The sequence below is a fragment of the Gorilla gorilla genome, chromosome 8 (genome assembly GCF_029281585.2).
Source record: "Gorilla gorilla gorilla isolate KB3781 chromosome 8, NHGRI_mGorGor1-v2.1_pri, whole genome shotgun sequence".
Lineage (NCBI taxonomy): Eukaryota > Metazoa > Chordata > Mammalia > Primates > Hominidae > Gorilla > Gorilla gorilla.
This window is the reverse complement of record NC_073232.2, coordinates 44,884,176-44,908,989: the sequence shown is the minus strand read 5'-3', so window position 1 is coordinate 44,908,989 and position 24,814 is coordinate 44,884,176. Positions and strand designations below refer to the sequence as shown.

The window sequence follows — 24,814 nt, the reverse complement described above, 5'->3', positions numbered from 1 at the left end:
TACCAGTATTGTATTTCTCTGTTTCTATATCTGAATCCAGTTTGAACCATACAAAATGTAATTTTGTAAAAAAAAATCGTCAAATGTTGACAGTTTTATACAATTTAGCACATACACACACAGCACACTTTCATTTGGTGATTTCCAACTTGAATTTTAGACACAGATAAGAATGTCTTCCCTCCAGAGATCAGGGATAATTTTGATAGAATATTCATTTTTTTTTAGCACTTGCTCACTTGCCATGTGTTGCTGAACAATCAAGTTATTTTTATTTACACTGCACTAAAGGAGTCTGAAGTCTGGACTAGTGATGAATTTTGCTGATCTTCCAACACTGAATCCCTCTTGAGGGAAGACAGTATTTCTGGAACAAAGGATGGAGCCTGGGGTAGAGGAGAAGTGGGCAGCAGCATGAACTGGGCAGGGGTTAGCAGCGTCTTCCTTAATTCTGCCTCTGTGATTATCAGCTCAGTTTATTACTTTTACTTTAACGTTGATTTTAACTGTGGGTTGTCCATAATTCACCAACAGAAATCAGCTTTATGTCATGGAGGAAATGATAAACTCTCAGTTTCTTGTTGTGTCACCTTGGGCAACACCCTTAAGCTTTCTTAGCCCATTTCCTTGCAATAAAATGGACATCATAATAGCTGCTTTACCTAGTCATGGGTAATATGAGGACTGAATGGCATCTTTTGCATGAGTGGAATTTGTAAACTGTTAAGAACCATGCATTGTTCTTACACTGGCATTTTCTGTTTTGTTAAACTTTTTAAATTCTTTTTTTAAAGTAACAAATAAAAATTGTATGTTTATGATGTACAACATGAAGTTTTCAAATGTGTAAATTGTGGAATGGCTCAATCAAACTAACGTGATTACCTCACGTACTTTTTTGTTTTGTTTTTTTGAGATGGAGTTTTGCTCTGTCACCCAGGCTGGAGTGCAGTGGCACGATCTCGGCTCACTGCAACCTCTGCCTCCTGGGTTCAAGCGATTCACTTGCTTCAGCCTCCCGAGTAGCTGGGATTACAGGCGCGTGCCATCACGTCCAGCTAATTTTTGTATTTTTAGTAGAGACAGGGTTTCACCATGTTGGTCAGGCTGGTCTTGAACTCTTGATATCCTGATCTGCCTGCCTTGGCCTCCCAAAGTGCTGGGATAACAGGCGTGAACCACCACACCTGGCCTCATGTACCTTTTTTAATGGTGAGAACACTTAAAATCTACTTTCTTAGTAATCTTGACGTATGTAACACATTTTTATTTACTATGTCACCATAATCTCTTGAACTTACTGCTTCCGTCTAACTGGAATTTTCTGTCCTTTTGACCATCTCCCAGTCTTCCTTCTTCCCCTTACTCTCAATCCCACTAAAAAATTCTAATTACTTTTCGTTCTGTACCTTCTGGGGACTTTTGAGATAATCTTTTTAGGTCAGGGCCATGGAATTTTTTATTTTTAGTTTCTTCATCTCTGATGCTGTATTCCGTTCTTTTTACCCTGTACCATTTTTTCTCACAACTTCCACAAAATTAGTTTATTCTTTTATCCTCCACCTAGTCACATTACTATACTTCTGGACAGCTGGTCCAGTTTGCTGATTTTTAGACTTCTTTTTACCTCATTAATTACTTCATCAAATAAGGAAGCATTTCTGAATCTGTACAGTTTTAACAGTTAGAAATAGTTGAATAACAAGAAGCTAAAATATCCAATATTAGATTATAGTCATTTGATGAACTATTATAACATTAAAAATATGTTTAGAAAGAATTGTTAATAATGTAGAAAGTGCTATCAGTGAGGAGGATACTGTTATTTTACATTATACAGAATCTCAGGTATGTATTACAGTGTGTAGAACATAGGGCTAGAAGGAAATACTCCAAAATTTAAACAAAAAGTAACCACAAACAAGTGGTTTCTCTCTTTGTCTTCTTATTCAGTCTGTGTCTTAGTTGCCTGGTTTTGTCCCAGGCGTTTACAGAATGGGGCCTCTAGGGAGAGTTAGAAAGAGAGGGATGCAGCTGAAGCAAAAACAGCTAGCAGAGATGCAAGGCATGATGTGATGGATACAAAAAGGGGGTGCAGACACATCCCGTGGTTGTTGAGTGAAGAGGGAGCTCCTTCTGGCCAGGAAAGTGGGAATTCCCAGATCTCCTAGGAATGCAGTAGAAGTTCATATTCAGTTCACACCTTGGATAAAAGCCAGGCTTAGATTCTTATAGACTCAAACAGAAAATTCCTGTGGTGCATTTGAAGCAGTATAGAATCCTGGGAGTCCTGGACTGAAAATACAAAGACTTCAGTTAAATCTTTGCTCTATCACTGATTTTATCTGTGGCCTTGAGCGAGTTTTGATGCTTTGATCTTGCATTGCCTTTTATGTCACTTGTAGATGGTATATAATGCCTTCTGTGCCAGCCTCAGAATGCTGTTGTCAGAGTCAGTTGAGATACATTGATTGTGAATGCATCAGAAGGTCTATTAGTCTATTTAGATGCCATGTATTTATGATTATTATGATCGACAGGATTTGTATTCCCTATTTGTTCTATGTACTGCCTGACAGAGTGGACTCTGGCATCTGCGATTTTTCAAGCTTTTTTTTCTTTTTGTTGAGACAGGGTCTCACTGTGTTGCCCAGGCTGGTCTCACCCTCCTGTGCTCAAGCAGTCCTCCCACCTCAGCCTCCCACAGTGCTGGGATTAGAGGTGTGAGACACTGTGCCTGGCCAGCATCCACAATTTTGAGGGCATTTGTAGGTCCAGAAAATGTTAGAATCTGTGTTGGATGAGAGGCTGGACATAGATCCAAGAAAAACAAAACTAAAAACAGGCTGGCCATTAGTCTTGGGGGAAGGAAGAGAAATGTTGAACATCTAGAAACCTTAGGAAGGTCAAGAATTCTGGAACACGTATATCATTTGACCTAGTAGTTCTGCTTCTGGGAGTTTATCCTGTAGGTGTACTTGTAGTTTATCCTGTAGGTGTGCAGTATGGTGTGTGTTACAAGGTTATTTCAGCATGATTTGTAATAGCAAATATTAGAAGCAACCTACATATCCATCATTAAGGGGCAGGTTAAATAAATTTTGGCACATCCATAAAATGGAATACTCTGCAGCTATAAAAATGAATGAGGATGCACTGATCTTTAAGATAATACTCCTAAGTGGAAAAACAAGGTCTACTACAGTGCTAGAGTGTACTACTTTTTGTGCAAAAAAAGGGAGACAAATAAGAATATAGCTTTACTGTTGCACGTGTATGCATAAGGAAAGTCTGGGGGGTAGCATGAGGGTTGGGGGGATAGGTTTGAGAGAGGGAAGCTTCACTGCTTTACTGTGTGTGTTACGTGTTTGTATTTTTAAAATTTCGAACCATGTAAATATAGTACTTATTCACAAACTTAAATTTAAAACTTTTTAAAATTTTTTAAAGGAAAGAAACTCTTTGCAATTGGAAAGCAAGTGAGGTTGTGGAAGACACATTGAATGGTTGCCATATGCCAGGTCATATCCATGGAAATTTATTTGAATAAGAGAACCATTTGTTTCTTTTAGGTTTATGGTCAAGGTTTAAAAAGAAATGTTTTAAGCTCACCAGGAAGATGCCCATTATTGGTCGTAAGGTAAGTAGAATCTGTGTATGTCATTTTTTCCCCTCTTGATAATCATACCTCTTTCTTTCTATTTACTAAACCTAATATTCTCAAAGTGGAGGGGTGATTTTGTCCCTTACCTCCAGGGGACACTTGGCAGCATTTGGAGACATTTTTGGTGGTCACAGCTTGGATGGAGGGGTGCTCTTGGCATGTAATGGATCGTGTCCAGAAATGCTGCTAAACACTAAACATCCTACAGTGTACAGGGCAGCCCCCCCCCACCCACCAAACACAGAATTATCTGGCTGGAAATGTCAAAATGGCCAAGGTTGAGAACCCTGACTTAACCCTTTCTCCAACGTAACTGGCCAAAGGAGAGATGAGAAGCCTGTTAAGGAAGTAAGAATTTGAAATGAGAAAACCTGACTGTATTGTTAGGTGCTTTGGAACAACATGCTGCTGGCTGACTTTAGGTATTTATCTAGGAGTTGGGTGCTTACATGGTTTAGGTCAGGGGTCGGCAAATGTTTTCTGTAAAGGGCTAGATATGAAACATTTTGGGCTCTGTAGGCCATATCATGTCTGTTGCAACTCCTCACCTCTGCCCTTGCAGAGGGACAGCAGCAAGAGGTTCAGGAATGAGCCTGGCTATATTCCAGTGAAACTTTCTTTACGAATTCAGGTAGGCCTTAGTTGGTTCCTGGCTGTAGTTTGCTGATCCCAAGTTGCACAGCGCTGTCTCTTGCTCTTTGCAATTATCTGTATTGTAGTATGTCCCCTTTGTTATGTCCTCTTGGCCCTCATCCATGTTGAGGATAAGGTAGTCACCTCTGTGCGTCTCCCACAGGTTATCCCAGATGAAGATAAACAGGGCAGGCCACTTGGCAAGCTCTAAGGAAGGCATATGAGTCCTTGGAATCTTCATCTCCTCCAGTGCCCTCCCCTGACCCCCCTTTGGTCTTTCCCAACTTTACCTGCCTTTAAGTTTTCTTCTGCTTTTGGCTTTCAGTTCCCTTTCCTGGCTATACCAGGGTTCGTTTGCCAAACCCTGACCTAAAGTTGGCCAGTTATCTTTAACCTTTGGCTGAAATCCATTCAGACTGCTGTGCTAACTCTCCCAGAGATAGGTATCTTCAGGTTCATTTCCTGTAGGAGAGTGGGAGCAATAACAGGTGGTGAAGGGAAATGTGAGCACATAGGCTTCTGTTTGCTCTCCAAATTATATTAATCCCTAAAAGTAAATCTAGTCCTTACGGAGTATAAGGGGTGGGGACAGGGAAGGTATTGTAGAAGATAGACTGTAGCACAAAGGAGATTAGGATTTCCCCTTATCTCCTGAATTTTTTTTTTCTTTTCGTTCAGTTTTCAGACTTTGAGACAAATAAATGCTAGGGTTCCAGAACCCACTCTTAAACTTAGAAAGTAACAGAATTGGAAGATCCTTTGCTTGCCAAGGACTATCCAATCACTCTCCATTTTTCAGAAACAGATTCTGAGGCTTAGATACAAAAAGTTACGTGTGTATATGTGTGTGTGTGTGTGCGCGCACACGCGTGTGTGTATACACCTCTGTCATTTATTCACTTAACACATGCTTATTGAGCCACCTGCTCAGTGTCAAGTACTTTTCTGGGTGCTGGGGATATGGTGGTGAACAAGACCAAATCCTTTCTCTCATGGAACTTACATTTTAATAGGAAAGACAGAAAATAAAGAAGTAAACAAATATGTGGAATTTTATTTTGAAATAAATGCTTTGAAGAAATTAAAATTGGGTAACGTAATACAGGCTTTGAGGCAAGAATTGGGGGTAAGGAAGTACTTGTGCTTTCTAATATACCTCTCTGTCACTTTTTGTCTGTTTTATGGCAATAGCATACTCTATGCATGGAAGCTCAGCTTTCATAGCCTGTTCTGTTGCATGAGTCACCATTTATGTGAATTAATTTTTTAATTTACAACTTAAAAAATGTCTTCACGTCCATAGCATGCCCAGGCATTGCCCAGGAGTGTAGCCTCTGCTCCCTGCCAGTGTGGGCCTCTTAGACTATTGCAGACATGCTCGAAAGGAGTGGCTTTCCCTGTGGTTTCACTGAGGGCCATATCTAAGAAGATCTTCTTGTATTCTAATTATCCTTGGCTAGAGATGAGAAAATCTTAGTGTGGAGTGAGTTCTGGCATTCTTTAACAAATATATTGCTGAAACAATAGCACTGTGACATGAACAAATCGTGACATGTAGCTTCTCTCCCCAAACCTACTACCCAAGAGCCTTTTGCTGTAAGTAGCAGCCCCTGCCCTTCTGCCTCCTTGCTCTGCTATTTTTTTTTCCCTCAGCACTTTTTGTTATCTGTCTTACTATTTTCTGCTTCTCCTGCTGAAAATAAATTTCATGAGGACAGGAGGTTTTTTTTCCTGTGTGCTCCATTGCCTAAGTTTGTTTTGTTCACTCTGTGTCCCTGGCCTGCATATTTGTGAATATGCAGTGAATATGAATGTGAATATGTAAGTTAATAAAAGAAAACAGCTCAGAAGCTGTGGCTTTGAGGGTGGAAAAGAAGGGAACCATAGTTGATAAACTGCCTAGCAGAAAGGACCTTAGTTCCTTTTAACATTTTGGGGTCAGACAGTGCAAGCTGTCGACAGCAGCTTAAGGAGATACATTAGAGTCTTCCTGGCAGTTCTTAGAATGCCTTGTGCTAGTGTTGAATGGGGCCTCCAAATTCCTAGTGTGCTGCGTGCATGTCTGTTGAAGGAGCTCATCACTTGCACAAGGACCAGAATCACTTTTACTGCAGCATGGCCAGTTTTCTGGCCACTGTTCCTAGTTCTACCTTTGATTCTTTTACACACACACTGTAGCTGCTGCCAAGGCAGGATCAAAGTCCAAATATTGCCCTCAAGGATGTGCTGACTTTAGCAATGCCAACCAAGCGAAGCAGCAGTGATGTCAATGTGGCAGAGAAAAGGGTTATGGGGAAATTGGGTGCAACTTTTTTTTTTTTTTTTTTTTGAGACAGAGTCTTGCTCTGTTGCCCAGGCTGGATGGAGTACAGTGGTGTGATCTTGGCTCACTGCAACCTCCACCTCCTGGGTTCAAGTGATTCTCATGCGTCAGCCTCCCAAGTAGCTGGGATTACAGATGCCTGCTACCATGCCTGGCTAATTTTTGTATTTTTAGTAGAGATGGGGTTTCACGATGTTGGCCAGGCTGGTCTCGAACTCCTGACCTCTAATGATCTGCCCACCTCGGCTTCCTGAAGAGCTGTGATAATAGGTGTAAGCCACCGCGACCAGCTGAGTGCATCTTGACCTTTAGAGAGAAGCTTCGCTTTTCAAATTTTTAAGAGGCTATTATACATGCCAGAAAGTAGCTGATCAGTCAGAATATCACCATATATCTTCAGGAAAAATGTTAGTTTAGTTACTTGTGCGGTGCCTAGCATTGAGCAGTTGCTTGACTGTCATAATAATTCTGCTGTCTCTACTGTACTCTTGCATCTGGATAACTTTGTCTTTCTTACCTTTGGAGATTCAAGACAAGTTGAACAAGACCAAGGATGATATTAGCAAGAACATGTCATTCCTGAAAGTGGACAAAGAGTATGTGAAAGCTTTACCCTCCCAGGGTCTGAGCTCATCTGCTGTTTTGGAGAAACTTAAGGAGTACAGCTCTATGGGTATGATGCTTGGCATATACATGCTCTCTACTTCCTTAAAGAGACGGGTTTTGTCATTGTTTAATGTTCACATAGGTTAAGAATAACTCATCATTGGTTAATACATGTTTAGGAGGGCCTACTCTCTGTTTCACAGGTTGAATTTCCTATTTTTAAAATTATGTTTAGATTCATCCTTCATCCATAAAGCAAGCAAATCTCAGAGACAGTGGAACTTGGCTTTTATTTCCTTTTGTAAGCATGAATAAAACAAATATATTTGTGTTTAAGAAGAGAGAATATAAGATATGTAATACAAATGAAATACAGATCCATGTAAAAATGTGAAATCTGCATAAAGGCACAAAAGAAAATAAGTCACTATAATTCCACCATCAAAGATAAACAGATGGTGTCTATCTTTATGCATGTAGCTATAGGTAGAGCTGTCTATATAGTTTACATCTATCTATATATGTATATCTGTCTGTTTCTGAGAATGCTGATATTGTTTGTCTGTGTGTATACACATGTATGCATGAGCACATATGGGATGGATAAATAGACCAAATAGCTTGGTGCTTAAGAGCGTAACCCTGGAACCAGCCTGGATTCATATCTTGGTTTGCCACTTAAAGTATGCCTTTGGCGAGTTACTTCTGTATGTCACAGTTCCTGTATCTCTACAATGGGGATAGTAATAGTAGTACAGTACTTACCTGAAAAGATGATTATGGGGATTAAATGAGATCATACGTGTATAAATGTTTTATAGTGCCTGGCATATAGTAAGGATTCAGTAAATGTTAACCGTTATTGCTATTATTAACTCAAACAGATTTATGTTTGTTACTGATTAAGATCATATTACAAGTACTTTTTAAAAAGAAGCTTTTTAGTTTGATATATTTACAGAAAAGTAGCAAAGATGATAGAGATTTCCCTATACCCAGCTTCTCCTGCTGTTAACATCCTCTATAACCATGGTACGTTTATCAAAACTAAAAAATTAACATTGGTAAAGTGCTATTAACTACACTACAAATTCTATTTCTAGTTCATCAGGGTTTTTTTTGTTTTGTTTTGCTATGTTTTGTTTTAAACTAATGTTCTTTTTTCTATTCTAGGAGCCAATCCAGGAGCCATGTTGCATTTTGACAAATACCCTTATTTTTTATTTTTTGAGACAGAGTCTCACTGTGTTGCCCAGGCTGGAATGCAGTGGTGTGATCTCAGCTCACTGCAACCTCCACCTTCCAGGCTTAAGCAATTCTCGTGCCTCAGCCTCCCAAATAGCTGGGATTACAGGCGTGCGGCACCATACCCAGCTAATTTTTTGTGTTTTTAGTAGAGATAAGGTTTCACCATGTTGCCCAGGCTGGTCTCGAACTCCTGAACTCAGGTGATCTGCCCACCTTGGCCTCCCAAAGTGCTAGGATTACAGGTGTGAGCCACTGTGCTCGGCCTTGACAAATACCCTTACAATTTCTAAGTGACATGTGTTGAGGTCTTGACATTGAATAGTACAAAATTTGATATAGTCTAGGATGTAGATGAATAAAGCAGTGGTTAGCACTCTAAAACTTGGTGTTAAAGATTTCCATGATTATGAGAGCTGGTTGCCGCCATCATATTGCCTTCTCTTTAATGTTTAAGTCACTGTCCATTGCTGTATTCTCTAGCATCAGTAAAAGAACAGGAAATGAAACCAGTTATCTTATTTTTGAAAGGCTGGTGACCACTGGTCTGAAGCTGTGTATAGTACAGAGCAGTGTCCTTTAAGGAAAGAGTGAAAGTCAAACGGGCAGCAAGCCAGAGCTTGGCAGATTGCTGTAAGAATGAGTTTGTCTGTATATTTACCACTTAGTTTTCTGTTCTCAAGAGCTGAAGATCTTTGCTTTGGAGAGCCCTTGGCTCCATGCAGTTTTTAGTCGGTGTGTTTCTGTAATAGCTTTCTCACTACCCACTTTCAATAGGGCACAGCTGCATTGTAGCACAAGGACCTGAGACACCCATATCAACAAATTTGTGGGTAAAATGAAGAATGTCTCGGGGAGAGAGGAAAGTGGAAAGTCAGATCTTATATTCCACTCAGGAACTTTACTTTTCTTTCCACACTGGGATAAAGGAGGTTTATCCCAATGTTGACTGTGTTCCTGATCTTGAATATGCTACAGCGTGTGCTGCTGGAAGCAGATAACTAGTTCTATGTGGGTTTCCAGGCTTGGCTTAAGGGAGCCGGCGTCTGAGACCGGGGTGCTCATGGTTTATACCTCATTGCGGTTTGTTTGCTGGTTTCATCTCTGATGATAGTGTGCTGAAATTTCACACTTTTCATTTTGCTTTCTTCTGCCAACTCTGCTCATAATAGTTCTCAAAATTCCTAGGACTGGATAGGAAAGGAGAGAAGAAGGAAGCTATTGCAGAAAAAGGCCACTCCAAAGCCATATAGAGAACAAAAAATAAGTATAGACAAAGGCAAATGTTCCTGCTGTTAGAAGGCAGTTGAGGATGAAGACAACATTATTATCAGACTGCCTTTATTGTAGCTAAATGCTATTAGTATCTTTTTCACATTGCTGATAATAATGATTTTTCATCTTTATTTTATTGTGCTAACTCTATTGAACTTTTTTCTTGATTTGCTATAAGAATGCTGTTGGGTTTCCACTTAACATTTTTTTCTTTTGTATCCAGAGGAGTTTCTTCCTGTTTCTTCTTTATTAGAACCTGTCTTCCCAGAGATTCTTGCTTACTGACCAGTGACCTTACCTTTCTCTGCAGACGCCTTCTGGCAAGAGGGGAGAGCCTCTGGAACAGTGTACAGTGGGGAGGAGAAGCTCACTGAGCTCCTTGTGAAGGTGAGCGTCCAGTTCTTGAGGGAAGCTTGTGAGGTCTGTGCCAGTTTACATGACCTCCTTTTTTCTCCTTACTTTTGTAATTAGAAAAATTACTTAAGGAAAGCTTATTGGTACAATAAAACCATAAAAGTTTCTCTTCACCCAAACATAGGTGAATATGTATAATATTATCAAAGACATCTTCAGTCTGTAAAATAGTAAAATGTTATTTATGTTTTCAGTCTTTGCAGATGTCCTATCTAGAAGGCAGATTACTAGGGAAGGTAGTCCTGTCAGATGAGATTTTTGTGGTGAGACAGATTTTGTTTGATAAGAAGAGATAAGATAGGGAAACTCTTTCATAATTTTCTCAAATCATGTGACCCAAGATGAGCAGTGGTCTCATGTATACTTCAAATAATTCTCATTCTTAGCTTCTTCCATTTCTAATCAAATTTATTTTTATTTTATTTTATTATTTTTACAGACAAAGTCTCACTCTGTCACACAGGCTGGAGTGGAGTGGTGTAATCATGGCTCACTTCAGCCTTGACCTCTTTGGCTCAAGTGATCCTCCCACCTCAGCCTCCTGAGTAGTTGGGACTACAGGCGTGCACCATTACACCCAGCTAATTTTTGTATTTTTTTGTTAGAGATGGGGTCTCACTCTGTTGCCCAGGTTGGTCTTCAACTCCCAGCGTCAAGTGATCCTCCTGCCTTGGCCTCTGAAAGTGTTGAGATTACAGCTGTGAACCACTGCACTCGGCCCTCATATATTATTTTTGAAACTCCACTTCATCATATAAAATTAGGGTTGTACTGATGATCTCTAAGGTCTTTGTGTTCGATTATTATAAATATGAAACTGTCCCTTACTAAATAAATATGGCAGGTTTTGCATAAGTTGGTGTAATGCTCTGATCTTCTGTGCTTAAAATCTTTCAGTAGCTTCCCATTATCTACAGGATGAAACTCAGGTTCTTATGCAGCAGAGAGTACAGGTTTCTTCATGAGCCAGCTCCCACTTATTTTTTCTTAACTACTTCTCTTTATTTCCCACATAAACACTAATCCTGCCTTTTCTCTTTACTAAATGTGTCATGCTCTTACGTTGTTTTCCTTCCCTTCCATCATTCCTCTTGTTCCAAATGATGATTCCTACTCACCTCTCAAAGTTCCACTCAGCAGACACCCCTAGATCACTCAGGATGTTAGTTCCCTCTTCAGGGTCCCTTAGCACTCTGTACACAAACCTGATATTGCAGTCGATAACAACAGCTGCTTTGTGCCAGACACTCTACTAAGTGCTTCACATGCATTATGTTATTTAATTATTGCTAGAACACTAGAAGATAGCTACCATAACAACTTCTGTGTATGAAGAAACAACCTTAGATTATGTGACCTACACAGCTGAAAGTAATAGGCAAAGCTTAGACTTCCTCCTGGGTCGGTTTGGTGTTACAGTCTGCGCTTTTAACCATATTTAAACTTCTTTCCTCATCACATTGTAAAATTATTTATTTACATGTCTGTCTCCTCCGCTATGTTTTGATCTTCTTTTGGTTGAGGAATATATCTTACCTTTTTTTCCAGTTTATATTGTTGTGCCTAATACTCAGAAACTGTTGTTTAGTGCATGATTCTTTGTCCTATATAGTGTAATAGTTTTGATTTCACATCTGCTTGCATTTTTTTGCAGGCTTATGGAGATTTTGCATGGAGTAACCCCCTGCATCCAGATATCTTCCCAGGACTACGCAAGATAGAGGCAGAAATTGTGAGGATAGCTTGTTCCCTGTTCAATGGGGGACCAGATTCGTGTGGATGTGTAAGTATATGCAAGGGGCATCCAATAGCCTTATTTTTTAGGTTAAAATAGAAGAGTTTTTAATAAATATTAATTATATTTTAAAAAATAAAAAATATTAAAAATATTTTACTACACAAGAAATATTTGATCATTGTAGAAAGATCATTTTACTACACAAGGAATATTTGATCATTGTAGAAAGATCCTAATTAACTGCAGTTTTAAATGTTACTTGTAATTTTGTAACCTAGAGAATGTCAACATTTTGGTATATATTCTTCTAGATATTTTTCTTTTCACCTTTTTATTTTGAAAAACTTTGAACCTACATTGAGTTGCTAGGATAGCCTAAAGAACACCTTAGATTCACTAAATGTAAATATGTTGCCATATCTGCTCTCTACACTCTTTCCCTCCCTACCTGCTTCTTCCCTCATCCCCCACCTGCACACCTACCATTCCCCTATTTATCTGTGTATACTTTTGTTGTTCCATCCAGCAGTGTTTTTAGTGTACTTCTGGTTTTACCTGAGCCAAAGTTTAATTTATTATTTTGCTGTAAACTGATCCTCATTTAGTTGCTATTAGGCATAAAGAAAGGGGGAGGACATCATTATATTTAAAGAAACACATGAGGATTGTTTTACCTGTTCTTTCAAGTAGATGGTTGTTAGTTTTCGTAAACTATGATAGATAAACTTCTGTTTAGATCTGTTGTCTTTAGAAAAAACGAAATCTCAGGTTATGTAGGATAGATAGATTTAACTCAATATGCTGCAATGGTGTCCTAGAGGTGCTAATCCTATCAGATACTCATCATATTTGCAGTCATTATAAAGACTGCAGATTTAATTATTGAAGCGCCCATTCGAAGAGCACCTAATTTAGTTTTTTTTTTTTTTCCGGAAGCATTGTTTTTGTTTTGTTTTTCTAATATGTTGGTGCCATGAAAATCATCATGTTCAAATATTCAGTAGTAATAAAGGTGATACGCCTGGCATTCATTTTCAAAGCAAAAGACTGAAACTGTTAAAAGCAGAACCACCCATAATACAGCAGCAGTTTCCCTTAGAGTACTGAGGTGAACAGGGTGACTTTCAGAGGGAAGATGATAATGTACTTACAGTATATTCTCCTATGCCATTAGACTCTTGAAGAACTTGTAAGAGGCCAGAGTGAATAGCCACAGAACAGTTTGGCCTTATCTGGTAAATTTGAAGATACATATATCTTATGACCCAGAAATTCTGCTACTAGGACATGCTCTAGAAAAATTAGTACACATATATATCAGGATATATGGACATTAATATTCATAGCAATGTTATTCATGATAGCTAAAAACTGGAAGTAATTCAAATGCCTATCCACAGAACACAGATGAATAAATTGTGGAATGCTGTGTGTGCCTCAATCCATTGTAGCTGTTATTCAGATTGATGTACAAATTGCCTCATCCATCTTTGGCCAGTGGAAAATCATATTGGCTCCTAGGTCCATTTACATGACCCGAGTAATCTTTGAAAGCCTTTTTTCTCTTTCTTTCCTTTTTTTTTTTTTTTTTTTGACAAAATATTCCAGGTTCAGGTCACTTTGTCCATTTCCTGCTCCAGGCCTACAATCAGCCATGTATCCAAGGAGCCCTGGTTCATTTAAAACTAGGTAAAATAATTACATAGTTCCAAAATCACATTTATGGAACAAGACAGATTAAAAAAAAAAAGTTAACCAGAATGCAGTCCAGAGAGACAAAGAAATAGAAAGTATGAAAGAGAGGCTAAGAGATGCAAAGGATAGGATGAGAAGGCTAACACACATCTAATTGGTGTTTGAGAGCAGCCAGAGAAAATAGATTACCTACAAAGGCATAACTGTTAGGACAACTGATACTCTCAATAGCAACGATGGCTGGGGCAGTTGGGGGTAGATGAAAGATTGGCTGTAAATTGAAAATTGCTGGAGCCTGGTGATAAGTAGTGAGAGGTGACAGCGTGCTGGCAGTCCTTACAGCCCTCGCTCGCTCTCAGCGCCTCCTCTGCCTGGGCTCCCACTTTGGCGGCACTTGAGGAGCTCTTCAGCCCACCACTGCGCTGTAGGAGCCCCTTTCTGGGCTGGCCAAGGTCGGAACCGGCTCCCTCAGCTTGCAGGGAGGTGTGGAGGGAGAGGCGCGAGCCGGAACCGGGGCTGCGCGCGGCGCTTGTGGGCCAGCTGGAGTTCCGGGTGGGCGTGGGCTTGGCGGGCCCCGCACTCGGAGCAGCCGGCCGGCCCTGCCAGCCCCGGGCAATGAGGGGCTTAGCACCCAGCCAGCAGCTGCGGAGGGGGTGCTAGGTCCCCCAGCAGTGCCGGTGTACCGGCACTGCGCTCGATTTCTCTCTGGGCGTTAGCTGCCTTCCCCTGGGGCAGGGCTCGGGACCTGCAGCCCGCCATGCCTGAGCCTCCCACCCTCTCCGTGGGCGCCTGTGTGGCCCCAGCCTCCTCCACCAGCGCCACTCCCTGCTCCACGGCGCCCAGTCCCATCGACCACCCAAGGGCTGAGGAGTGCAGGCGCACAGCGCAGGACTGGCAGGCAACTCCACCCTCAGCCCCGGTGCCGGATCCACTGGGTGAAGCCAGCTGGGCTCCTGAGTCTGGTGGGGCCTTGGAGAATCTTTATGTGTAGCTCAGGGATTGTAAATACACCAATTGGCACTCTGTATCTAGCTCGAGGTTGTAAACACACCAATCAGCACCCTGTGTCTAGCTCAGGGTTTCTGAGTGCACCAATCGACACTCTGTATCTAGCTGCTCTGGTGGGGCCTTGGAGAACCTTTGTGTGGATACTCTGTATCTAACTAATCTGATGGGGACGTGGAGAACCTTTGTGTCTAGCTCAGGGATTGTAAACGCACCAATCAGCGCCCTGACAAAACAGACCACTCGGCTCTACCAATCATCAGGATGTGGGTGGGGCCAGATAAGAGAATAAAAGCAGGCTGCCAGAGCAAGCAGTGGCAACACGCTCGGGTCCCCTTGCACGCTGTGGAAGCTTTGTTCTTTCGCTCTTTGCAATAAATCTTGCTACTGCTCACTCTTTGGGTCCACACTGCTTTTATGAGCTGTGACACTCACCGCGAAGGTCTGCAGCTTCACTCCTGAAGCCAGTGAGACCACGAGCCCACCGGGAGGAACGAACAACTCCAGACGCGCTGCCTTAAGAGCTGTAACACTCACTGTGAAGGTCTGCAGCTTCACTCCTGAGCCAGCGAGACCACGAACGCACCAGAAGGAAGAAATTCCGGACACATCCGAACATCAGAAGGAACAAACTCCAGACGTGCTACCCTAAGAGCTGTAACGCTCACTGCAAGGGTCCGCGGCTTCATTCTTGAAGTCAGTGAGACCAAGAACCCACCAATTCCGGACACAGTAGAAGCCCATTGGGCTTTTAAATTTTATTTACTCTAATTTCATTCTTAAGAATTCTGTTTTGTAGTTCTCCTTTTATTTTATTATTATTATTTTTTGAGACAGGGTCTCACTCTGTTGCTCAGGCCAGAGTGTAGTGGTGCCATCTCAGCTCACTGCAGCCTTGACCTCTCTGGGCTCAAGCCACCCTCCCACCTCAGCCCCCCTGAGTAGCTGGGACTACAGGCATGCACCACCATGCCTCGCTAATTTTTGTATTTTTAGTAGAGATGGGGTTTCACCATGTTGCCCAGAACTTGAACTCCCAAGCTGAAGTGATCTGCCTGCCTTGGCTTCTCAAAGTGCTGGGATTACAGGCGTAAGCCACCACGCTTGGCCGTCTTTTTTTTTTTTTTTAATCTGCTTGGTTGTTTTTTATAGTCCTTTTCCTTGGCTTAACTTTTGTTTACTTAAATATATTACACATAAATATGTTGTATTCTGTGTCTGATAATTCCAATATCCATGAGCCTTACCTGATTCTGCTGGCTTCAGTCATGGTTCCTTGTTTCCTTATATTTGTGATTTTATTTTATTTGTTTATTTTTTTATGAGCCACTCATTTTTCTGGGAACCTGGGGATTCTTTGAGGCCTAGATTGAAGTTAAGTCTGGAAGTTCTCTTCTTCCAGAGAAGATTTGTCATACCTTTGTGAGTTGCTGGGTATTGCCACCACACTGGAACCAAATTAAGTCAAATCCTTAGCTTGTCATTTTGTACCACAGAGGTAGTGTGAATTCTGACCACAAACTCACATAAAGGCTTCCTTGTTACACATTCTTGAAAGATTGCTATTTTTCTTTACTTGAACATCAGGGTTGAGAAAAACAGTTTTTTTTTTCTCTTTTGCAGTAGTGGGATTTATTTCTTGTACACTGAAGAGTGTGGTCTTTTTCCAGCCATCTCCTGTTGGACTCCTTATCTTGGGCAGTCTCTAATGTATCTTCTGGTCCATCCTTTGCTCATCTGTCAGTGTAGGAGTTTGAAGTCTGAAGGGTCTGGTGCCACCTCAGGGTGAAAGCTAGTTTTGCCACTCACTTATCTTGTAGGATTCTTGATTTTGCTTTGTTTGGGGGTTTAGCAAGTTTCTTTATGTTAGGTTAGTGATAGGTTTAAATTTTTTTTTGATGTTTTATCAAGTTTTTTAGTTATTTCAGTTAGGAAGGTTGCTCAAGGTATATAATATTGCTAGAAATAGAAGTTCCATAATTGTTTTTTCCATGTGACAGACCTTCGTCTATTTGAAAGCCCCTTTCTCCCTGAATCTTCTCTGCCCCACATTTTTCTGGGTTATTCTGCTTTTCATATGATTTCACAGACTTCCAGCCATTGCAGTCATTCTCTGTATGACTTTTGGTTGCCTCTGGCCAGATTGAACACAGTTCTCCACATTTGGAGTGGCATTGATCTTTCAATCTCTGTCTTTTTTTAATCTGGGTTCAATAAACTTATTTCAGACCTTTTCCTTGAAGTCATCATTTTTATTCTTGGCAATGTTTATTTTATTCCTTGCTGTTCCTAATGTCTTTGTTAGTTCTGTATGGATGCTACTGGCTTTGTTTTTTTAGGTCTGTAGCTCATTCTTTTGTTTCATGGTCTAGGTTTTGAACTCTTTGTTTTCTTAAATTCATGTTCTTATGATATTTTCCTATAGTGAGAAAGTTATAAGGGGTTTCCTTCGTCCCTTAGCTTGTTTCCTTCTGTGTTGGGTTTTTATTTCGCATGCTACATACTACCTTTTCCCCTGCCTTTTAGTTTGTTTGCATAGTATCCTTGCCATTTTCTCTCATCCTGGGGTGGCATTCTCCAGACATTGTTCTTATGCACTGTGGGTGCTTCCTGTCTGAGACCATTTGGCTGGGGACAAAGCTCAGCCAAAGCTTTGTTCTATCTGTATTAGAATAACCAGGTCTATTCTGAGATTCTCTTCAAAGTTACCTATCAGAGTTCACTCTCTTATTTGGAAGAGATAATATACCCTTTGAGCTCTGTTTATATAATTCACTGAAGTCTTCACTCTAAGGAGCCAATCCTGATGTTCTCTCTTCATTTTGCTCATTTCTCCCTAGCAGCCATGTTTACCACTCACTCATGAGAAGAGGAAGAAAATAAGGAAACCCCCTCAGCTTGCCTCTGCAGATTTGGGGGTATAAAGGAAAATTCTCAGGATTTTGCTGACTTTGCGGTACAGTTTCAAGGGCTGATTAGAAACTAGTGTTTTGCTTACTTCTGCTCTCTGCTGTTTCACTGTTTCTTTTTTTTTTTTTTTGATTGCCAGTATTTGAAGTTTATTGCCTAGATTATCTCTCTTTCCTTGTTTGGTTGTTGTTATTGTAGGTTTTGACTCTTTTCTCTCCCTGCACTCACCCTTTTTTTTTTCTTCCCATCTTACTCCAGAAGTCCAGGCCTAGGGGTTTTTTGCATTGCTGCAATTAAACCATATCTCTATTATTTTGATCTTCTTCAGCACGTGTGAGGGATCAGAAGAAGGATAGAGTCTGATTCCCAGGCTCTTCTAATATTTAGACTTTTATAAAATAACTAATCAGCAGTGGTATTGTCTTTTTCCCTCTCCCTCTCTGTCTCCCCCAACCCTCCCTTAGCTTCTTACTTCTCTCTCTGGATGAGCTGCTTCTAGTGAAGAAAGAGTTCACTGTTCAGAGGTGGGAAGCCAGAAGATAAAACCAAATGGCTGGGCAGTCTTTAGGTTATTCCTAGCTAAGAGTTAAGAGTTGTAAGCTCTCTCATTCTTTGTTCTTCAGCCTTAAACTATCTTTCCTTCTATTAACTTTGTTTGTCTCAGTTACAATGATAGAGGTAACTTCACATACTAAAAGAAATTAGGTTACCATGTGAAACACTCTTCTTGGCTTGTGCTAATGTTATCAGATCCAAACAGCATCTGAAAGAAAATTTTCCAAGTAGATGTTGTTCTCATGTTTTCTGAAATACATATCATATGTTAAAGTGAGAGTTTTTATACATGTTGAAAGAAGTTGAATGACATAAATAGTTACTGAGGCCTCCATTTTCTTACTTCACGGTTAAAATTCCTGTTTTTCTTTGGGTATAGGAGGTAGAAAGAAGTGGGAGAATAATAGCATTTTAAAACAGAATCAAAAATACATATTAAAAGTAGAACTTAGGCCCAGGCACAGTGACTCATGCCTGTAGTCCCAGCACCATGGGAGGCTGAGGCAAGTGGATCGCTCGAGCCCAGGAATTCGAGACCAGCCTGGGCAACTAGGTGAAACCCTGTCTCTACAAAAAATACAAAAGTTAGCCAGGCATGGTGGTGTGTGCCTGTAGTCCCAGCTACTTTGGGGGATGAGGTGGGAGGATCTCTTAGGCCTGGGAGGTGGAGATTGCAGTGAGCTGAGATCACGCCATGGCACTCCAGTCTAGGTGAAAGATTGAGACCCCGTCTCAAAAAAATACAAAAAAGAAAAAAGTAGAATTTAGGTATTCCTACTTTGACAGTCAAAAGTCCACTGGTGTTTGCATAACAATGATGTTTTGACTAGTTATTGGACTAAAAATAGGACACATGAAGCAGGTGACTAGGAATTTGGAAATATTATTGCTTAAGTCATTACTGGACCTTACGAAGAGATTGATGCACTGGTGACTTGGACTTTGCTGGTCCCTCCCCGACTTTCTTCACAGCTGGCTTGACTCCTCTTGTGACATTCTGAGGTTTTATGCTAAACCACAGGACATGCTGCTGATTTGCAGAGCTGACCACAGCTGTAAGCACTTTGTCTTCTGCAGCGTAGAAATGTAGTGACCTACAAGTGTCCCATGCCCAAGTTGGGTGCATTATTTTGTGGTGATGGTCACATGTTTCATAAAGACTTCCTGAGTCAAAAAATGACTTTTCTCAGTTCATCTTCCATATAACTCCTGGCCACAGGGATTTTGTATCCAATGGTATTTTTGTTCTATGTGTGGATATTATTTTAGGAAAGTTCAGTGGTCACTTTCTCTAATTCCATCTTGTATTAAGCTACACTAAATACGAAAATGTAGAAAGTTTTACTTCTTATCAACAGATGCTAATGTATGACATTGAGTGAAACACTTTAATTCCTCAAGGGCTCAGTTTTCTCACCTGTAAATTGAAAAAACCTTTCAAAGATTGTATGAATCTTCAGAGATGGTAAGTCTAAGAAGTTGTCCAACTAGTTTAGTATTGTGGCTTTTTGTTTGTTTTGGAATGATTCATTCTCATATATTATTTTTTTAAAAAATAGCCAGGTGGCTATAAGATGCCTGTGTTGGTCAAGGTTTACTGAGAGTCAAGTCAGGCATTAAGAAATGTGAAGGCCAGGTGCAGTGGCTCACACCTGTAATCCCAGCTCTTTGGGAGGCTGAGGTGGGCAGATCACTTGAGGCCAGGAGCTTGAGACCAGCCTGGCCAACATGGTGAAACCCCGTCTCTTCTAAAAATACAAAAATTAGGTGGGCATGATGGTGGGCGCCTGTAATCCGAGCTACTCGGGTAACTATGGCAGGAGAATCGCTTGAACCAGGAGGCAAAGGCTGCAGTGAGCCGAGATCATGCCATGGCACTCCAGCCTGGGCAACAGAGTGAGACTCTGTCTCAAAAAAAAAAAAAAAAAAAAAAATGGAATGAGGGTTTGTTAGGTGTCAGCCACTATGTCAGGTGCTAGGAATATTGTCATGAACGGACTGGTCCCTACTTTGATGAATTTATAGTCCAGTGAGGGAAATAAGATGAATAAAAAGACCCCTACGTCTTTTTGTTTGAACTCTGGTAAAGAAATGTGTTTATCAGAGGGGCTAGGCCAAACTTTAGGAAAACATTTTACTTCATTTAAAAAAAATTAGGATTTTTGTTTTATTTCAGATAAGGCGACAAACTTCCATCAAGTAGAAACTTCTGCTTTTCTCTTTCAAACTTGTCAAAATCAGCAGTTTACTTTGTTAAATCTGAATGTCTCTTTTTAGTGTATTGCACAGTTTACTAGAATTGTAATCACAATTTCACATTCTTTAAAAGGTATTGAAAATTTAAATTAAGATTCTGATATTTTTGAATGGCGTAAAATGCCCTATCTTATCTGAAAATTGAAAAATTAATACAGAAATGTAAATGGATTGTGAATAGGTGGGATCTGGCCAAATGTGCATTTGTCTAGGCAGTGCTGAGTTTCTGCTCATTATTTAGTAGCTTTCATTCTTCACCTGAGCCAAAATTAGGCTTAGCCAATAAAGCCAAATTTTCCTTCTGGAAGACATGGCAGTGTCTGCCTTGCAGCATGCATCCAAGACCTTATCTGTTTCTATATCAAACATTGTCAAGATCAGGGCATGAAGAGCCGGGGCATTCCTGACTCCCCCAATAGATGGCATCTCTTCTTTATTATAGGTGACTTCTGGGGGAACAGAAAGCATACTGATGGCCTGCAAAGCATATCGGGATCTGGCCTTTGAGAAGGGGATCAAAACTCCAGAAATGTATGTATGTGTGGCTGTTTTGTCCCCTTTTGGATTTGTCTGTCTGGAGTACAGCTTTATGAAATTAAACCAGATAATCCATTTTCCTGCTGCTTCTCTTCCTCTGGTAATTCTGGTCCCCTTTCCCCCTGTCCTAGCCCGTCTGCCCTTATCCTTTTACATTCAGTAAAATTCTAAATGGATCAGCCAGTTATTTTTAAAGATCATTCCCATCCCGCCCCACCCCCAGATCATACATAGTATATACTACAAGCAAAAATAAGATCCTTTTTCCAAAAGTGAGAGTTTGAGGACTACATCTTTGAATCCTGTGATATTTGCAAATTATTTGGAGCCTAAAGAAACCTCTCTAGGTACTTTAGTTCTGCTTACCTTAGAAAGTTACTTAATATTATAGGCTGCCTCAGGGTACTCTCTGGGAAAACTTTAGTGCGAGGGCTGTTTTCTGGGAGGAAGAATAAAAATATCTTTTTGAGATTTACCCACATTGCCTTCCTTGGACATAAATTTAATGTTTAGTTACATTATTTTTTCCTAGACTGTCCCCTTGTACAGTATGTTTCCTACATCTTAATATTTTTACTGCAAGTATTACTTGACAATGGGGATTTATTGCATATGGTCTCATGCTGTGGTTCATATGTAGCATAAGAGAATAAACCAGGCTGCCATTCTTTCTTCATATGTCGATCTTTGGTGCTTGGTACTTCCTCAGTAGTAGAGATTTTTCTCCTTAGAGGGAACAGATTCGTTGTATGAGTGGAGTAGTTGAGGAAAGTCTAAAGCAAATACCCGTGACCTCATTTTCTCTTTCAACACTATTTGAAATACTATTTCCAAATGTGTAGGAGAAATGGGGATTTTAGTTTCTTCAGGTTTGTTGTCTTTCAGAGTTGGAAGGGGCCACTGAGCTGATGCTTGGCCGCTGTGTGAACATTTCTGCTTGAACATGTGTTGTGCCAGGAAGCCTTCTTCTCATTCTCACTGAGGTGCCTGTCTTTGGTAGGCAGCTGTTAGCCAGCTCTGCCTTGTGTTGCTCTCATCCAAAGTTTCTGTCCCCCAGCTTTCCGCCTGCCAGCCTAGCTTTATGCTTTGGATCCCTCACTGTGGGATCACTTCTGAGTCCTCTTCCTATTGCCAGAATGATTTCCTAAATAGGAGGGAAGTTTCTGCAGAAAATCAGTTGGCCTCTTTTTGGGTGTGCTTAAAAAGAAAAGTAAAGCAGTCTAAACACTTAAATTTTTAATTTGGGGAAAAATAATCAGAACTTACTCCCGGTAATTTAGATTAGCTGCTAATGGTGTTTTCTTTTATTTTGGCCTGAATTTCATTATTCTCCTCTTCCCTGTCATTTAGTGTGGCTCCCCAAAGTGCCCATGCTGCATTTAACAAAGCAGCCAGTTACTTTGGGATGAAGATTGTGCGGGTCCCATTGACGAAGATGATGGAGGTGGATGTGCGGGTGAGTCCCTCTGGAGGGCCCACTGTCTGTGCTGGGCTCTGACAGCAGAAGGGTCCTCTCGTTGACTAGCCGTTTCCAGTCAGATGGGTCTGACTGCCTTTGATTGTGGCAGCCAGAATATGAAAAACTGCATTGATAGTGGTGATTGACTGCAGCTTCAGTCTTTTCATAGGTTCATGAATTCTGAAAAGGAGGTGATCTAGTCACTAACTTGGGACTTGAGAGACACTGGTTTTGCGGTCAGCGCCATCACTTTTTCTTTCTTTTCTCTATTTGTAAAATGAACATGGACTCACTTCCCCTAAGACTCTTACCATGGCCCGGGCATGGTGGCTCACATCTGTAATCCCAGCACTTTGGGAAGCCGAGGAGGGAGGATTACTTGAACCCTTGAGCCCAGGAGTTTGCGACCAGTCTGAGCAACATAGTGAGGCCCCATCTCTACACAAAATTTAAAAAAGTAGCTGGACATGGTGGCATGCACCTGTAGTCCTAGCTACTTGGGAGGCTGGGGTGGGAGGATCACTTGAGCCCCAGGAGGTTGATGCTGCAGTGAGCTGTGTTCACACCACTGTACTCCAGCTTGGGTGACAGAGCAACACCCTGTCTCAAAAAAAAAAAAGACTCTCACTGTGGTTTAGATTGGCTTGAATTAATACCATTGTCATTATGATAGTGATTATTTTTATGCCTCACATTTGTGTAGAGGAGTTTTCTAGTTTCAGTGTTCTGTCAGAATCCCATTTGAGCTTTATGACATTCCAGAGAGGTTGATGAAGCTGTTATATTATTGTAGTTCACAGATAAGGAACAGACAGAAGTAGCATACTCAGGGTTTCACTGCTGGTAGGTTGTGGGGCTGGGGCTCACATTTGGCTCTTTGGCCTCTTAGCTCAATATTGTTTTTGCCCCCACAGCGATTCTGTTCTTATTTTGTGCTCTCAGACTACTCTCCAAATGGACTTACCTGGAGTCACCTGTGTCCTGTCACCATGGTGGGATGCAGTCTTCTCCCAGTTGGAGTGGTGAAGGAGGGGGTACTAGTGGAACTGGAACTCTAAGCTAGCAGCCCAAATTGCTCTTGGCAGCAGAAGAGAATAGTAATTGTGACATAGATTCTCATTTTCCTTTAAACTTTAAATCCCTAGGCAATGAGAAGAGCTATCTCCAGGAACACTGCCATGCTCGTCTGTTCTACCCCACAGTTTCCTCATGGTGTAATAGATCCTGTCCCTGAAGTGGCCAAGGTATATGAGAGAAATGGGCTGCTAAGGCAGGCAAATGGATATTTTAAAACAAAGCCTAATGGGGCAGTACTTGGCAAATAGAAGCGATTTTTATTTTTGTTTTTGACCACAGTAGTGATAAGTAGCTCTCATCAGCCCTAGGGGAAGCCCTGCAGCTCTGTTCCAAGCCTCTAAAAGTTGCTAGTCTCTGCTGTGGGGGAGGATAGTACAAGGCTGAGGCCTTTTAAACTGGAAATTCTGAAATAGGATTGCCTTTTAGATTGAGATCTGGAAATAATCTGCATGTAGGAATGTGCCCACCAAAAGGGTGATATTCCACATGCTGCCCCTCAGCACCTCCCTTTCCCTCACGCCTCATCCTGCAGTAACTGAGGCAGGACCTTTCCCTTGTGTGAGAGGCAGCCTAAATCAGAGCTCTACTCATTTCCTGCTTGATATTGCAGAGAGTTTGAGGTCATGCACATTTAAATATAAAATTGATACCATGTTTCAGATGAATTATTTTGAAGGGAAAATACATTTGAAAGATAAATTTTGTTGGGAATGTTAAAAATAGCCATTTTTTAAAAACATGGGAGGCATAATACAAAATAGCCTTGTGTTTATAGCCCATCTTTCCACCCATGTCTTGCAGTTTTTATTATAGGGCTATAAAGGAAATTCTCTTATGTTCTTTGTTTTTTGGAACAAGCTGGCTGTCAAATACAAAATACCTCTTCATGTCGACGCTTGTCTGGGAGGCTTCCTCATCGTCTTTATGGAGAAAGCAGGATACCCACTGGAGCACCAATTTGATTTCCGGGTGAAAGGTGTAACCAGCATTTCAGCTGACACCCATAAGGTGAGCTAAGGAGGAGATCAAGTGTTACCAGTTGATTATTTTGACTATTATTGATAAAATAAATTGGTAGCTTCCCCACAAAGTATAAAATTAACTATAGAATTCTCATCAGATGCTTGTTTTAAACTCTCTCTTTGCCGTCACCAGATCAGCTGGTTCAGGTGATGGGGTATAGTGGTAGAGGTGACAAGCAGTAGTGAAAATGAACCTATTACCTTTATCTCAAATTGGCTAAGAGAATTTCTGTATCCACTGACTGTGTGTAACTAGAACATGCTAGTGTAGTGGCCCTTGTTAAAAAAGCTCCCTGAAGCCTTGAGCTGATTTGAGGTGGAGGGTAGAGGAGTGTGAGGGTTGGTAGTGGAGTTCCCATGCTGGTAGATAACATTAGAGCTGCTGTGCAACTGGGCTCCT

The 24,814-nt window shown here is 40.9% G+C and overlaps 1 protein-coding gene and 1 long non-coding RNA gene across 7 annotated transcripts in view; one reads left to right on the top strand and one right to left on the bottom strand.

The window, feature by feature from the left end:
- The window catches only part of SGPL1 (sphingosine-1-phosphate lyase 1), a 64,174-nt gene that overhangs the window by 31,663 nt on the left and 7,697 nt on the right, over positions 1-24,814 (top strand). For all 6 annotated transcript variants that reach the window (XM_031015443.3, XM_063709998.1, XM_063709999.1 and 3 more), the window contains 8 exons: positions 3,573-3,640; positions 7,146-7,293; positions 10,057-10,133; positions 11,815-11,943; positions 20,762-20,850; positions 22,207-22,312; positions 23,461-23,559; positions 24,251-24,400. In XM_031015443.3, the coding sequence (XP_030871303.2) occupies positions 3,573-3,640; positions 7,146-7,293; positions 10,057-10,133; positions 11,815-11,943; positions 20,762-20,850; positions 22,207-22,312; positions 23,461-23,559; positions 24,251-24,400 (866 nt within the window). The remainder of the gene's footprint in view (positions 1-3,572; positions 3,641-7,145; positions 7,294-10,056; positions 10,134-11,814; positions 11,944-20,761; positions 20,851-22,206; positions 22,313-23,460; positions 23,560-24,250; positions 24,401-24,814) is intronic.
- LOC134759207 (uncharacterized) lies at positions 4,020-4,749 on the bottom strand. The gene is made up of 2 exons (XR_010135190.1): positions 4,588-4,749; positions 4,020-4,504 (listed from the first exon to the last, which is right to left on the bottom strand). It is a non-coding gene; the product is annotated as an uncharacterized lncRNA (long non-coding RNA).